This window comes from Larus michahellis, chromosome 2 (assembly GCF_964199755.1).
Source record: "Larus michahellis chromosome 2, bLarMic1.1, whole genome shotgun sequence".
In the NCBI taxonomy this organism is placed as follows: Eukaryota; Metazoa; Chordata; class Aves; order Charadriiformes; family Laridae; genus Larus; species Larus michahellis.
Window position 1 is genome coordinate 102,976,234 of NC_133897.1, and position 17,697 is coordinate 102,993,930.

At 37.3% G+C, this 17,697-nt stretch overlaps 1 protein-coding gene across 1 annotated transcript in view; it reads right to left on the bottom strand.

The window, feature by feature from the left end:
* The window catches only part of LOC141739348 (dynein axonemal heavy chain 5-like), a 170,551-nt gene that overhangs the window by 68,994 nt on the left and 83,860 nt on the right, over positions 1 to 17,697 (bottom strand). The window contains exons 48-56 of the mRNA XM_074576432.1: positions 16,917 to 17,228; positions 11,715 to 11,804; positions 11,382 to 11,618; positions 10,691 to 10,858; positions 6,544 to 6,750; positions 5,261 to 5,590; positions 3,669 to 3,875; positions 3,340 to 3,582; positions 2,349 to 2,503 (exon numbers count right to left, since the gene is read on the bottom strand). Of these exons, the coding sequence (XP_074432533.1) occupies positions 2,349 to 2,503; positions 3,340 to 3,582; positions 3,669 to 3,875; positions 5,261 to 5,590; positions 6,544 to 6,750; positions 10,691 to 10,858; positions 11,382 to 11,618; positions 11,715 to 11,804; positions 16,917 to 17,228 (1,949 nt within the window). The remainder of the gene's footprint in view (positions 1 to 2,348; positions 2,504 to 3,339; positions 3,583 to 3,668; positions 3,876 to 5,260; positions 5,591 to 6,543; positions 6,751 to 10,690; positions 10,859 to 11,381; positions 11,619 to 11,714; positions 11,805 to 16,916; positions 17,229 to 17,697) is intronic.

Here is a 17,697-nt window from a genome sequence, read left to right on the forward strand (position 1 = left end):
GGTTTCATTTTTTGGGGGTGTTCTTCTCTTAAACATTTTCCCAAAGTGAATAATCAGTACTACAAATCACGGAAAGGAGGTGAAATAAACAGAATAACGTGCTGGAAAAAAAGATGGTAAAAGCAATACTATGTCTAAGGTAATTATCATGCTGCTTTGCATCCCTACAGTCTGCAGACGTAAACTATTAGAATTGTAGGTTAATACAGTTGGATTAAGTTGTCAAGTAGGTTCTGATACCTGTCACCATTACATAAATACAGCTGGATTATCTTTCAAAGATATTGAGAGCAGGTTAAAGGGAATCATTAAGAGACAAGAATAACCAAGACTGAGGTTTTTATCGTCTTATTCGGTTTAACTGAAATCAAGCCCCGTAAATCCTGTTTGAACGTTATCACTTGGGCTGATCAACTCTGCTGCAAATTGAGACCATGACTGGTTCTTTCATTACCACTCTTATGGCTGGTGCACACAAGTAAGATTCAAATGAAGTCAAGACAAATTCAACTATAGATTTCAGATTATGCAATATAAAATGAAGTAAAGTAAGGTTAATAAAATGTCAGATTGTGCCCATTATGTTCTTAGCCAATTAAAGCTGAAATTAGGAACCTGTTTTCTTTGAAATGAGTTTCTTATTTTCAAGAGTCTCTTCAAAGTCATAAGTAATACTTGCAATACACACATGACCCATTCTTCAGTATTTGAAAACACTACTCAATTTTTCTATTAAATTTGCCACACAGAAAGTATCCCTGTTCTCCCCCAGCTCCATCTTACCACTGGTCTATAGATACCCCTATTGGATGCACTGCAGAACTTGTAAAAGAAACCTACATCTTCAGTTTGCATGGGTCATCTACAGTTATTACAGTGATTTGTGGTATTCTCATAAAACCATAAGAATTTGTCTGTTGAGTCAAAATAGAAGGCCATCTAGCTCGATACTCAACACTGGCAATGGGAAATGCTACTTAGAGAGAAAACATGAGCCAACATTCACTCTTCGCTGCTCATTTCTTTCTTCCCCCCTCCATATTCATAGCCATTGTATTAGGAATATTAGAAGGTATGTCCATCTTGTCCCTTCGGTATTCTTTTATGAGCTTGCTGATATTGTCTTCTTCCACAGCCTCCTGTGGCAAATTACAAAAGATGACTATCTGTTTTGTAAATACACACTTTCAGCTACCTTCTTTTGGCCCACCTCCAGTTAGCTTCAGCAAATGAACACTTCCTAAGTGACAGAGACATTTATTTGCCTTATCAATGCATTTTGAATCCTGCAAGTCTAGGGACTCTGTTCTGTGACTCTACTCTTTCTTCTTTCCCTTTTATTTTTGTTCCCACTGTTCCTTCCTTCTGCTTCTGGGACACAAAAGAGACCAAGATATGTCTTTCTTGCTCTTTCCTTTCATCAGAAACCTCATGACGTTGTTCAAAGGCCTGATATATCTCTCTAAGGAAGATTTCTCAGCGTACCGAGTAGTTTGCAGGGTGAAATACACACTGCCAGCCCTCAGTGCTCACCCCTGTAAGCCCTATGTCAAAAGAGAAACAGGTGAAAAGCAGTGGTTACTCCCAGTCACTTCAGGAAGGCTTATATAGAATGCCTTCCAGACAATTAGGTGGCAATGCTGACCAAGCCTTGGAGAGATCTCTTCCAGTCCTTTTGTCAGGAATGACAGGGACAGTTTCAAAACAACATCCAGAGAATAAAGACAGAGGAAAGAAGCACTCTTGTGCTTGTACGCTTTCTCTACTTGTCTTCCCCCAACTCCTTCTCCCTCTGAAAAGAAACCAAGTAAATGGAATTTAAAATATAGGCTTCTAACTTTTTAAAAAAAAAAAAAAAAAAAAGACAAAAAGTGTCCCCCCCACCCCTCAAATTTCTATAAATGATTGAATTCCAGCTTCCAGCACTACCTACAATCAAGTCATTAATAGCAGTTGTAATAACAGAGTCTGGGTACATAGGCATCTATAGAAAAAGTTATTATTTCCCCTGCCCATCAGCATTTGCCCACTATACAGAGTACATCAGCAGATTATTCCATGTTATCTTTTGTGCAAAATGGTATTTTTAGTGGGATTTCATGGGGTACATTGCAGATTCAAATGCTGAAGGAAACACAGATTTCTTGTCAATAGCATAAAGACACCAAACCAAAGACACAGGATCTGTCGTCTATAGACTGTGCATTTATATGGGTGCTTTTGATTGAAAATGTAGTTTACAATGAGGGATAAAATGTTTGACAAGTTTGCATTTCAAGTTGATTGTGAGCAATTCATTTCTATGGCAAATTAAGGAGCAAATGTCTAAGTACACTGTGTTGTGTTACCTTGTTAAAGTAATCTGAAAGGTCTCATATCCAGCAATATATGACGCTAGTCTGGTCAGACTCTGTTTTCCAGATCCACCCACACCCACCAACAATGCATTTCCTTGTGGAGTACGAATAATCCGTGATATTTTAATCAAATGGATGATTGCATCCTGTGTATTGAGAAAAAAATGAAGGACAAAAAGATGTAAAAATGATATAATGTATATTCATCTGGAAGCACATTACTGAGTGATTGCTTCTCAACAGCCAGGTGCCTTCTGTGGAGCTTATGCCAAAGAGTCAGTGCTATACTCATCAAAATCAGTAAGAGATTTTCCCCTGACTTCACTGGCGTCAGGGCTAGCCCAAGAGAAACGTCCTTGTATCAAGCTCATATGAAGAAACGTCATATGCAGTGTTTGTACTTGTCAGAGCTGAGGGCATGCCCCTTAGGGGATGGAAGGAAAAGTAGAAAGGATGTGGATTAACAACCTCCCCCAACCTTTTGAGCTGAGCTATTTACAGGCTCTCTAAATAGGCTGCCAAATGTGAAATACAAGTACACTATAGACATTTCTTATTCAACTGCTGTATTTATCAGAGAGATGTAAGTAATTTGAAATGCCCTAATAATCTGTTAAAGCACCCAGTCTAAAGCTGAAGAAAGCATCATGCATCAAGAGACCTTTGAGAAGGAGGTAGCTTCCAGAAACGCATGACATTGACAATGTGCACTGTAGAAACAAATGAGTCATGCTTTGCATTATGCAAGACAGGAGAAAGAAAAGTTGGGAACTGCAAAGAGATGGAATAATTTATGGGAGTGAAGGCAGATGGGAGACAGCAGCATAGTTTTATAGAGTTTATTTGTAAGGCTTGCTGGATACAGGGCTAGCCATTCTGAGCTATTTCCAAGATAAGTTGACAGAAACATTCAAGATCTATGTATCAGTAAGTGCAAGAGACTGGGCATTTCTTCTATTAATGTAATTACAGGCTCTAATACCTTGAAAAATACTAAATCCATCCTTGATCCTCTGATTGTTTCATTGTAGTGTTGCATGAACATCTGTAATCTTTCAGCCAAACAATCCAAAGAAGGGATAAGCTCATAAATTTTAGGAACCTTCAACTCTGCATCATCAGGTTCATCTCCAGCAGCTTCTGGGACATCACGCAAGAAATCCACAAAGTACAAATCTGTGGATTCATCTTCAAATAGATTTTGACCATGTTCAGCAGTAGCAATCTACGACAATACATTAGGGATTACTTTAGTAATGAAACATTTCATTGGCCTCTTTCTGTGGCAAATACTTGAACTTATTTGCCTACCTTTTTCATCGTATCTTCAAACCAGTCTTTATCACTCTGGCTGATGAACCTGTCTGCAATAACACGTCTGCACTCATGCTGGAACAAGGCTACCAAAACACTGATGCTCTGGCAGACTTCAGAAGTAACTGTAAGTATTCCTTGCCAAATACGACTGAGGTCTCGTAAATTAAAGATGTAATGAAATTTAGCTGGAGTTGGTAACATCTACAAAATAACATCATAAGCTATATTCAAATAACTACCACATAAATATATTTTCTATATAGTATTAAATGAATATAGGAATTTTCACAAACTTCAAAATCAACATTGCATTAAAGCAGAAATACATGGTTGGTATTTAAGAGGTAAACGTAAAAATGAAGAAATGACAGTAGCAATGACCAGCTCTTTAATTTCACATAGATTTCACATTAATTTCTTTGAATCTTTCAAGTCCCAGGAACATGGACTGAAGGGTAGCCAGGACAGGTTAGTTAATGATGGCATTAAAGGCCACAGTAAAAATGTCAGCATTGCTTAACCTGTGGTGTTGCTCCTGCCCTTTCTTCTAGATCATTTCTCTCACTCTCTTTTGTCCTTTCCAAGAACGTGTGAGGAAAAGTTCATGAGGAAAAAGAAAAGTAGATAAGGAAAGCAAAGAAAAGAGAGCAGAAAAATAAGGAAAGATGACCTGAAAAAAATAACAACTTGGCAAAAGATGTGTTTTCTCTGGCAAAAGATGTATTTTCTCTATAGGCAGTTAATTAGCAGTAATAAGCATCATTTCTGTTGAATTCACTGGTCAACAGCTGACTGGTCAATAGTTTCACTAGAACTCTCCCTGTTTCTCTGTGAGCCAAGTTTATGTCTACAGTTGAGTTGTTTGGGAAATTCTGACCAACCTTTTTTGGACTAGAAAATATCATTTACCAAATCCCTGCCTATCCCTATCTTTCCACCATTCTCCTCCACTTTTTTCATTAGAAGATCAAATTTGGCACGTATTTCTATGCTGTTATTTTACTCTTAACTGCTCAAAATCCATTCTACACATAGATTTTATTTTCTATTTCAAAGCAACATTTGCTTAGGAATTGCAGTTAAATGCTTTTACAATCTGTTTGAAATGAAAGAAGTAAATATTTAGAATTTACTAAATACCAGATTTCATTTGTTTTGAACTGATTCCCTCCCTGCCAAATTGGACTTCTTTCCTTTAATTCATATCTTTAAAGTTTCTCACAATCCCAAACATCTTTATAGAAGATTCCTATTTAATTTTTAATTTATGGTTCCTTATGCCCTTGACATTTTCTCAACCAGAAGACACCTAAATCTTCCTATCAGCTATGACTACTATATTATAATTACATAATTGAATTCTTATATTAGCTATACAAGGCACTGAATATGGTTATGGTTTTAGGTAGCTAACTAGGTGTTGATAGCAACAAATTCAGAACACAGGCACGAGCCAGCAGTTATATATACAGGTCACAGCTTTACAATATGAAGTATGAACACACATGACATTACAGAAGACCTGGGTCTTGTTGCTTTGTCATGGTACAGATGTTTCAAAGGCTTCTTAACAGATGTAATTTTACCTTTGCTTTTGTTGTTTGCCAAACCTTTCGAGTTGTAGATACTAATGCTGAAGCCAGTTTACATATTTCTGCAGGGAAACCTCGCTGTTCACAGAAATAGCCTTCAGCTATTGTTCGAAATATTTTGTCGATAGAGGAACTGGAAGGCAGTGTGCAGTTGTAGATGGTGAACTGGCGTTTCAGGCGCTGTGGGATGTCATTCCGACCTCCCCCAGGGTGAATCATAGCAGCTACAAATTGGATGTCAACCACATTCGTGAATTCTCCTGGTCTCTCCAAATTGTAGAAACCTTTCTGTTCCATCAGCTGTCTTACAATCTCATTGGTGATCTAGTTATCACCAAAAAAAGAGAAATGGAGCAGTTAAGTATTTCAGCGTTCTCAACTTTAAAAAAAAAGGAAAAGAGGAAATCTCTAACAAAATAGTAGACAGAAGGAAAGACATCCCTTATCTTTCTTAATTTCAGGTATTCTGCTGGACACTTCAGCAATTTATAAAGCCATGCAACATGGTACGAAGCAATCTGATGCAGTGGATTTTCTGCATGTAAGCTTCACGTGCTAAGCAGTTGTGGACACAAGGTCAGACATTCAACTGGATTTCCATATATCAAAGAAAATTTAGCACTTTAAAGTTTCAAGCCAGACTACATATTCAGATTGACATGGGCACTTAGGTAGTGACAAAGAACGGTTAGTTTAGCACAAAGTATAGTCACACATTCACTTGTACAGAGGCAGTGACAGAAGAGGAATACAGAGCTGTACTGGCAGCAGGAAAATTAGGTTTCCTCAGCAGTAATTCATTTTTTTAATTTAAGTCAGATTTTCAGAGTATAGGTCTATATGTATTTATTTATAGAACCTCAAGACATCTCACTAGTCTTGGATGTAAACTGCGATGTTAGATTTCACCTAATAATAGTTGTACTTTAAAGCCCAGGGCAGACGGAAGAAGGAAGGAGTCTCATTTCCCAGGCTGGTTCTTAGTACAGCTAGTTTGGAAATTCTGCATGCTCTGTGTGTAACCAAAACAAAAGGCTTAAAAGCTACAATGATTGCACCAAGTGGCTTGATGCTGACCCTAATCTTTTGGGGCTGACAGCTTATCGTTCTTGGAAAAACTGGCTCAAGAAAATTACACTTAGTACACATACTTGGTCTACTCCGTATTATGATACCTTTTTCATAAACTTTCCTATTTTTGCAACCCGCAGATCAGCATTTTCATCAGCAGCAATGGTGAGACCACCAATTCCCAAAAGTTAACACTTTCCTTTTACCTGATCCCCCCATTCATTAATCACAGGCATGTTGATGTCATCAATAAAGACTGTCATTTTCTTCCCTGCCGGAGGACCGTATGTGGTGCCCATTCTTTTTTCTATGTAACTTTCTATGCTTCTTTGAAACATATTTGGCAGAGTTGCAGAAGAAAAGTTTAGGCATTTGGTCAAGTGAACATCAGGATCATACTTCCTCGTGTAATCCTGCAAGATAAACCACTTTTAAGTAAAGTGCACCAGTAACTCCAGATGAATTGAGCCAAAAGGAGATGCAGACGCTCAGCAGCCCTGCAAAAATCAGACATATACAAAATCTCAGTACTGCTATTAACATCAAAATGTCAAATAGCAATCTACTTAAGACAAATATACCATCTCCAAACTGAAATTCGAACAAACTCTCGGTTAATCTTTTGCATAAAGTTTCAAAGTATTAAGATTTAGAAGCTTTTAACAGACTTCACTAAATGTTACAAAAAGTAGACATGTGACAACTCAAGATGCAAACAGACTTTGCATCAGTGATTGTCAGGGTTTTTCTAAATTCAAGCTGTTAACGATCCATTACAGCAGTCTGCAAGAAACAAGTGAAAACCCAAATCCTTTTTCACGTTTACACTACAGCACCATACCTTAGAACAAAAGCAGTGTAAAGAAATGGTACTGTAAAATTAAACCCAGCTACATCACATTTACTGATAGTTATCCTCTCTTCATGAAGAAAGGAATCCTTGGTTTTATGAATGCATACAATTCCCACAGCTGCTGCTGATGCCCTAAAGCAAAAAAGTTCCACTTTTTGGGTTTAGTGAGGTTTTATAATAGAACCGGAAAGAAAAATATGTAACCCTGGAGTCACACCAAGGCATATATATAAAGCATGGGAAGTATTTTGTTTAGCAAGAGTCCTGGGACATAAAAATCTTATTAAAAATTCCAGATTTCCAACATTATTTCTTTTTAAAGATTCAATTCTTCTGCAATGATGACGAAGTTGAATATCATTTAAATTCTCATCTTTATAATAGGGTTGACTAGAAATGTTCCCATTTCGGTACCTCAGAAAAATAAACCTATATCATTGCTGATTAAATGCTCTAAGAACACCACCAGTGAGACGTACACTCTGTGTGACAATAGCGAGGAAGACACGGCTATGCCCCCTCAAAATATTTTGATGAATAGTGTTAAACTGTTGATTTTGTTGATACAATGTTGATACAATGATCTCAATTTAAGAAGAGGTGCCCTTCAGAAATAAGTTCTTCTCAGACATCACACAAATGACAGTCTACACGTGCAATGCGCAAGCAATAGTCCTGTATTTGGTGAGTACTCTTGACAGCTGATGGGTTGGTGCAGGTCACTGCTCAGACCTCTCCTCAAGGCTCCAACAGTTTATACAAAAATAATATTCCGGGTGGAGGTGCCCAGGTGCTGGCAGTGGGGACTGTGGGGCAGCCCCTTGTGAGGACAGGGTTTCCCCAAACCAGACACAGGCAGTTCCAGACGGCTGCAACAGACCCACCGGAGCCACTCCAGCTGTGTAAGAAAAGGCAAAATGCTGCCTGGCAGTTCAGAGGGAGAAGTGAGAAAAAAATGTGAGAAAAACTACCCTGCAGACACCAAGGTGAGAGCAGAAAGAGGGGTAGGAGGTACTCCAGGAGAGCTTCCCCTGCAGCCTGTGGAGAAGACCGTGATGGTACAGGTTGTCCACCTGGCAGTCCACGGAGGACCACGCTGGAGCAGATATTCACACTGCAGTCCCTGGAGGTCCCCATGCCACAGTAGCTGGATGTGCTGATGAAAGCTGTAGTACGTGGAGAGCCCACATCAGAGCAGGCTCTTGACAAGAGCTGAGGGCCGTGGAGAGGAGCTGACACAGGAGCAGGTTTTCTGGCAGGAATTATAGCTTGTGGGGACCTATGCTGGAGCAGTCTGGTCTTGAAGGACTGTGCCCCACAGAAAGGACCCCATGTGGGAGCAGGGAACAGTGGGAGAAGGAAGGAGGGGAAGAGAGAAGCTGTTATGGACTGACCACAGCCCCCATTCCCATCCCCTGTGCCACTCAGGGTGGGAGGAAGTAGAGGAGTTGGAAGTGAAGGAGTGAAGTTGAGCCTGGGAAGAAGGGAGGGGTAAGGGGAGGGTGGTTTTGGTGGTGTTGTTGTTTTTCACCGTCCTAGTTTTAATCACCAATAAATTAAATTAATTTTCCCCAAGTTGAGTCTGGTTTGCCCTTGAGGGTAACTGGTGAGTGATCTCCCTGTTCTTCTCTCGACCCGTGTCCTGGGGTTGAGGAGGGGGAGGGAACCAGTAGCTGGGTGGGGGGTCTTGTAGCTGGCCAAGGTCAAGCCGCTACAACCATTCAAAAAACACACTTGTATTTTATTCATTATGGCATTTCAGAATCCTTACATGGTAACAGTAATAAATTAGAACTATTTTTGAAAAAGCAGAGGTTGTTTAATGGCATTATTTTTGTTACTTAAACTGTCAGATTCTGGGCCTAATTTTCAACTCTACCATACCAGTTTCATGTTAAATTACGGATTTTTTGCAATTCATGAATTAATAGTACAGAGAGTAAAGGTCTTAAATAACACCCTAAGTTCTTTATTTTGATATATACTGATACCTTACTCAACACTGAAGATTACTTCAGATTAATTCAGATTGCTACCTGAAGTGTTTTTACTTTTTCATAAAACCAGCTGCTTTTGTCTGGAAATTTCTTTTCCACAAGGTATAGTAAAGCAAAATTCTACAGAAGGTGAAAGCAGAAGGGGAACAGTTGTGAAGGCAGTTAACTTTCACTCCAAATCTTAAATGAGATCAAATATCTACTGGCATTATGCTCCCTTGTGTAAGGAACATACTCTGCTCTATAGAATAGACACTGGGTAAGCAACTCCCAAGAATCAGCTCCAACTATTTTTAGGGACAGGAATGGCAGCTGAAGGCTGGAGGTTGCCAGTATCTGGCCAAAATCCAGCATGCAGAATATCAAGACCACCACCCAGACCCTGCCTCTTCACTCTGCTAAAATAGTTCTCCAGCTGGTGCCAGGAACAGAAGTTGACATTACACTGGCACGCATGTTGGCATCAACAGCTAAGCTGAAAAAGTAGTATTAAAGGCTGCTGGCATTGGTACAACTCACTTTATGTCAGGGCTCAGAAAGCACATGGCTGGGAGACACAAAATGGCTCCAGATTTTAAGAAAGCCAAAGGTCAATTTAGGCCAGTGTTTTTCAGTTATTTTCAATTTCAAGACCTCTGCAAATAACTCCAGGTACAGATGCCTGTATGGCAAATTCAGCTGTCCCAACAGTAGATCAGTTTTATTCAGGTACCTTTCATTGATCAAAGAGTCTACAGGTTCCCCTGGAAATCACAGACACCATGCTGAAAACCGTTACACTTGCATTTTTTCAAACAAGGGATGCCAAGTTTGGTATGATATATGGGTTTGCTCAGCCTTTTGATTATTAGCTCTTCTGTAGTAAGATATTAAATTTTTTAAGTGCCTTATGATTAACCTGCACCATTTTATAATATGGAAAGTATGCATTTGTTAATTTAATAGACATCCTGTTATTATTTTCTTCTACAGAAAGAACAATACGTCATTTTCAGTGAAGGAATTAAGGGACCAGATAATAAACACTAAATATACCCTCTGAAAAATCGCCCTGAGTAAAGATGGAAGTTCTTCATTTCTCTTCAGTTTGGCTTGTGAAGAAAGTCTGTGCACATGGGTGTACAACAGATCAGTTCATACATGGCACCATCAACAAAGCACAGGGAAATGAAAAGATCCTCCAAGGATCAATATTTTCTTAGCAAAATCTCCAGTTTGAGATTCAGAAGGAAAGAAAAGAAAGCATGTGAAAGAGCATTTATCGCATGACCTTGTGGCCACGGTTAGCAAAGTTTAAAAGAACCCTTTATACTGGAGTATAGACAGTTACATCTTTTTGCTTGCAGACCATGTGAGTACTGGCAAAATGCCTTAGTAAAAATGCTAGTATGTAATCTGAAGAAAAAACAAATTACTCTTACACTTCAATTTAACATTTGTGCCAATGTCAATTATTGCAATGTTATCATACAAAGATATTACATGTTTTTCCATTCCACCTACCTTAATCATAACTGTTTTGGCTGTTCCCTGTTCCCCAATTAGCAGAACAGCTTTTCCTTGCCTCATGATAGTGTGCATTAGAAAGTCTGTTCGGACACTGTCTACATTTGGAACTAAAATGGAATTATATTCTGGTATTGAATCTTTAGGGTAAATATACTCAGGGACCTGCATAAGAAAGACATGCAAAAAGTTTGAGACTTTCTACCTGGCCCCACAATCACTTTGCATCACAACAGAAAACCTAATGTACTTTACAAAATGTACATTAGCAAAACTTTTCTTCCTGAAAGCCAAGCATCCACTTATAATCAATCAGTACCTTGCCAAGCTTTTCTAAAAGGATGTTAGACTAAAGGGATATTTTCACTCCACTATTCTCTGTTACTTGAAGAAAGCTTTTCCTTGCTGGGAGTTCTTAAATAGTAGGGCAATAGACAGTAGACAAATCTAAGATCACTTCTGTTTCACTTCCACAGCTATTTCAAATGCATGTTCCTATCCTATGCCACAGATATTTATGGAGAAAAGCAGAAAAATCTTTCAAAAAAGAAACTCTTGAGCATTTGTTAGAATTAATCTTCCTAACCAAATTATGCAGGATTTTAAATAACAAAATAATATGCCTCTTACCAAATACATCTTTCTTGTATACTCATTAAGAAAGCTTAGCATGTCGCAGCATACAAACCTTCTTTGACCAGTGCTCCCACTGGCCACAGGCATTGATAACAAATTCAAACATGGTTTCTTCTCCATTCACAGCTGGAAGTTCTTTCATTGCAGAGTGCTTCCGTAGGAACAGCTCCATTTTCAGCCTGTCATCCGGTTCCAAAAGAGCTCCAGCTGACCACATTACAGCAAAAATGAACAAGCGAGCAATATGTTCCTCGCTGAGCTGCTTCTCATCTCGGTCAGACAATAAACCCTGCAAAGCAGATACAATATGTAATTATTGCCCTCCTAGAATAATGACAGCACAAATAACAGAATGAGAGAGTAAAAAACTGAATGTCATATCTACCTGTAGGAGGTCAATAGCTTGTTTGATGTACATACATTCTAAAATTGGCATTTTTGGTGTCACAGCAGAGAAAACAAAATCTATCACATCCTGGAAAGGAAAAACATCATTTAAAGAATCTGTTTACCAGTTTCAATGGTACAATTTATTCTTAGATGAGACCAATTTCTTTATTTCAAGTATATTCTAAACTTTATTCCAAACTTTATTTATTTTAACCCCATCCTTTCTGGGCTTACAAATATTCAGACTTAGACCACGAAATTTTGCTAACAATAACATATTAGAAAAATAACTTTGATGTACAACAGTTAGCAGAATTATTCATATGAGCTCCATACAGCAATTTCCTGAAGAGCAATTTGAAGACTGCTTTTCAGTTACATCAGAGATCTGCCATTTGTGCTCTCCACTGGAGATTTTAATCTATCATTGCCATTTTTGTAGTGGAAAGATAAAAGCCCTAGGATTGTGGTAATGATATGTATATAATGCACAACCTCACCACTATAAATTTCTGTCTATCTATCATCTGATCTGTTCTGGCTGCACCATAATGTACCTGTCCCTCTTGAAACCAATACTCTTGGTTTTCTGTAGAACCCTGGCAGGATCCAAAGGGAATTTTGCAATTGATTTTAATGGAACGTGGACTTCCCTCAGGTTACTCCACAGTGATGGCTACCCTGCCTGCCTTTGCCAAGTGTTCTGCAACATCTTTCCAACCTGAACCATTCTGTGATTCTGTCATCTTTAGCAAAGTTTCAAATTGATGTAAAGTCCTCTCTGAGATTTGCAGTGCAGAATTGTTTTAAAATATCGATGGTCATCCCTAGTACAGACTGATGTAAATTATAACCTACTTTCAATTTCATTTAAGATTTTTTAATATAATTCCATCCCTGTGGGTTCCATTAGCCTTCATAATCTTTGGAAATCAACACTGCCTACTCATTCTGGGAAGTAAAAGTATAACAGGGACACTATGGGAGATAGTAATGTTGGAGGATTTCCATTTATGTCTCCCATGTCCTGTGAGTGAGAAAGCTAAGACAATGAAGACATTCAATCACCCAAAGATGTAAACAATCACCTAGATATTTTTGAAAAATCCATAAGGTTCTTGCCCACACACACACCAGCTTTATTCCAATATTCAGTTTACCTTTTTGCCACTGAAGTTCTCTAAGTACCCTATACTGAGTATTTATTGGCACAGAGACTGAATCAAGATTTTTTCCCCACCCTCCTGAGTTCCATCTCACTAGAATAGTAAGTAACACACACAACAAAGATAAATATTAAGAGAAAAAACTCACTTAAGCATCTTAAGCTAGAATAGGTCTCATGGCTAAGTGGTCTCAGAAAGAAGACAGTCTGAATGTGGGCATACGTAAGAGGAGGAAGGCTTAGAAAACATCCCTTTTTATCTTATTTCTTGTTTACTAGCAAAAGTGCTTCCACCTCTATGTGTTGCTTTTTGTCGTTTTACCCTCTGAAATACATGTTTTGCCCCCAGGAGTACATAGGGTGCTCAAGTGACTAATCGGGGGTTTCTGGGTTCTGCAAGGAATGGGCAGAAGTAAGTCATTGAAAGCAGCATGGAAGATTTGATTCTAAAGACTTTTAAAAACTGGATCTGAATTCTCTCTGAGATTCAGTTTCTTCATCTGCAAAACAGACTACTTGTCTCACAGGGCACTGCAAACTGTTTAATAATTGATTTGAGATACTCAGAATAAAGGTATTTCATGAATCAAAGTAGGTTGTACTTTCAAGAGCCAAATTTTCACGAGAATGAGTTTTACAACACGATTCCAGTGAGATTTGTGTAATTCTTTTTCTTTGAGTTTATGAAAAAAAAATAAAAAATCAGGTCCATATACACTAATACTTTATTACTACTATTTTTAAAACAATACATGGAAGAAAGAAGAATGCAAGATCAACATAGCAATTAGCATGAATTAGCTACTTATTTTGGTATTTTTTTTGGACAGGGGGTCTGGAAAAATGAGTTGGGCCTGACAAATGCACACAAATTGCAGAGAATTTGGATCAGGAATTTGCTATCCCTTAAAAGGAGACTGCAAAATGAAGTCAGATGGTAAAAACTCATATGAGAAAAGACTTTCACACAGCGTACAGTCACTGTGGAACTCACTGGACGGTAGAATGCTCTTTAGGACAAGAAGTTGGCAACATACTCAAAGGGTTTAGACAAGCACAAGAACAATTAAATAATGCAAAGTTCTTAGTATTTTTAATATTAATTTGAACATCAGCATTTAAATATTAAAGCTAATAAACTTTTTGGATGATATATTCAACTCTATGCTCCAGAGGCAATAGCAGCCTTTACCCAAATAAGAATAGGGTGACATTTAATGCGGAAGGAGGAATAAGTCACATCTGACTACTCTGCTGGTTTTAGGACTTCTCTGAAGTCTCCAGAATAGATCAATAAGGGATCCAGGACACCAGATTTTATTAAAAAAAAAGGAAAGTGAGTGTGATTTAAAAATTACTATCTTTTTTTTTTTTTTGCATTTAAACAATACATAGACATGCTGAAACTTACATTACTTAAATAACATCCATCACTAGTTTGAGCTTCACACTTTGCAGACAAAATAAATAATGCCACTCAGGTAATTTTTTTAATTATTTCAGTTCTTTGAAACTGTCTCAGATAATTACTTCCATCAGCCATGCAACTCTTACAGGTAGAGCATCATTCACAGAGAAGAAATTGGCAGTATAGCTTCTAAATTTAAGAGAGTAGAAACTTCAGATGGGGAGTTTACTTGGAATTACTCCTAAAGAGGGAAAGGGAGGATGAAAGTCGAACCCCTCAATCACCATTTAAAAAAAATTCTGCGGAAATAGAAAGGACTCAGAGATAATCTCAATTTTAAAAAAGGTTGGGTTTGGGGGGTTTTGGAGGGTTTTTTGTGTTTGTGGTTTTTTGCTTGCTTGTTGGTTTTAATTTATCCTTGTCTTTTGGACTACCTCCTGTCTTCTATATAAAAACTAATGACTTACGGTTGAATTTATAATATATATGGAAAAAATAAATACATTCTTTCCGCTGATTCACAGCTATTATTCGTCCTACATTATTGCTACTTGCTGTACCTTCATTAATAATGATTTTATCCAATATGCAGACTTTCAGTGACAAATACTATTTTTATTATCATAAATAATAAATGTTTATTGTAAGCAAACTGGAATTACTATAGCAGTTGTCTTACATCTATTTTGGTTGAATTTAGATTGATTTCAAAAGGTCTCTATAGGTATACTTAAAGACTGATTCTCCTTACTTACTATATTTCCATCTATAGCCTAATCTTCCTTTTCTTCTAAAAATCCAATATTTGTAAGCTGCTTATATCCATGCTTTTCTTAATACTGGCACTAAATTCACCAAGGTCTGTATTTGGGGCTTGACTACCACTGTTGATGCATCTTATTTCACCAATATTTTTTTTAGAATTTATTTACCCATTCTTTTAACATGGAGGAAAATAACAACTGTGAAAAGAGCCACCTGAATACAAAAGTACCCTCATCTGTAAAATCACTGTTATCACTTCTATTATTTGAAAAGAAACGATAGCTCATTAAAAGTGAAAGAAAACTGACAGCGTGACAGCTTTCATTTACATTTCGATAGTTCCAAATGCAGCCTTCAGCACAGAACTAACTTCATATTTCACTGCATTTTCATCTCTCAATCTAATAAAATACATATTTTTCTGGACTTTATTGCTATTGCTGCAGGCTTGGGTATTTAAATGTTGTTATTATGTTTTCAGAGCAAGTTGTAGCATAAAATATAAATAGAATTGTGGCAAAGAAGCAGTAAATTGACCCACATATACATTACTTTGGAAGCATATTTTAAAATTCATTATCAGAATTGTGTCTCTTGCTGCTGCGATAAAACTATGTCATACCATTATGTTTTGGAGGTAGAACAAAATGAATAGCTTGTTAAACATTGGTTTTAAAGTAAATGGGCACTGAAATGAAACATATCTGTAAGAAGACATTTGTTAACATTCAAGGCATTCCAAAACTATATTAGTCATTGCTCTTATCATGATTTATAAATAAACTTTCTGAAATGTCACTCAAAGTTCATTAAAAACTGCATTTGTAAAATCCAACAGTGATGAAAAACATTACAGGAGAAATCCCTGTGAAATCCAGCACCAAGTACACAAGAAAACTGGTAGGAGAGAGCCAATGGGAAAGCGGGGTATAGAATAAAGTTGCATTTGTTCCACAGATGTTGAGGAAAACAGAAGATAATAATGCCGAAAGATTGCAAAGTCATGACTATTTCTTTTAAAAATTCCAAAGAAAAAACAAGAATTTTGGTGTAATTAAAAAGAGTACACTGAGATTATGCTTTTAGATCCACTGTTGAGTGCAATCACCCATAATATTAATGAAACTTTTTAATGATTCAGTATGCTAAGGCCAAATAGAGGGGAAAAAACATTTGGAATGTTTTTTTGGATCTACTGATTGAACACGATTTAGTCAGAGAATGCATCAAAGAGATACCATCTCAAAACCACTCTGTTCCCTTGGAACAGAATCATTGATTATAAAATCAGAAGAGACCACTATAGTCACCTGTGCTGAGTTTCAGAATGCCACAGAGCACAGAACTGCCCTTAATTAATTTGAACTATAGAGTGTCTTTTAAAAATAACTAGTAGGCCAGATGCATTCCTGTTGCAGCCAAAATTGAGAAAGAGTCCACCAGAGTGAATCTAGGTTAATTTCTTTCTGAATGTACTTCTTTACATTTAAAACAAATAAGGAAGTTGATCCACTCCCTTTATGTATCCTAACAAGAATTAAAATTTCAGTAACAATTACAGCCAAAGAGAATATCTCTGTTTTGCCAACATACATTATAAAATAATTACAGATTTAACAATTCATTGCCAACTAACCTATGTAGACAAAACAAGCATCCAAATTATTCATTTGTTATAGTTTCATTCATTAATGTTAGAGATAATTTTCTCTTCTTTTTTTTTTAAATCCTTCATCCTTATTTTATTACATAAACAAAGAGAAGTAAATAATTGAAAAAGCACTGAGGAAGAAACAATGCTTCATTAAATGAAGAATAAGAAACGCAATAATTTATTTTCAAGTTGTTGAATTAAGTACCTGAAATACAGCATTAAAGCAACTCCATAGGACATCAGAGTATGTAACAGGTAGCGTTTGCAGCCAAGCTCTTAAAATAGGCTTCCAATCTAACACCGAAGAACTCATGAAGACCATCCCATTACGAGAAACAGTTGCAGGAGAAGCATTGTCAATGTTGTGAGGTTCAAAAATAATTTTGCAACTGGGGGACATCGGAATACGATCTCCATTGGCCAACGTAAGGGTCTTATTATCGTCCAGAACAGAGTTCAGATTTTCAATCCATATTGCATCAACAGGTCCATCCAAAACTATCCAGATATGCTCTCCCTAAAAAAGTAGACACACAGCCAAGCAACTTTACGTACACTGACCAAAAATACACATTTACTTAATCTCAGAGAACGTACTCTTGGACATAAATAATGAGTCTTAATTCAGTGCTGTTTAGCTCAGCATGAACTACAGTTTTTATAATTTGCTCAGTGATTTTAATCCTTCTTTTCTTAGCCCGTGTCACACCAAAAAGGATATTAAGGAAAAGTGACAAAAATTAATTTGGGCTGTTCTAAGCAGAAAGCTGTCTCTTCTACAAAAGTACATCAGCCATCCGAGCATCCATCAAGGTGGATGAAACCCTTAAAATCTTTTCCGATTTAATTCTGGAACCTTAAGCGCTTGGGAAGCCTAGTGCTCTCTGGCACATACACATAATTGTGACTCTGGCGTACATTGAGCTGTTCAGATACAGAGCAAAACTAACTCTGTATTTTCCCATTTGATTTTATAATGTAAGATC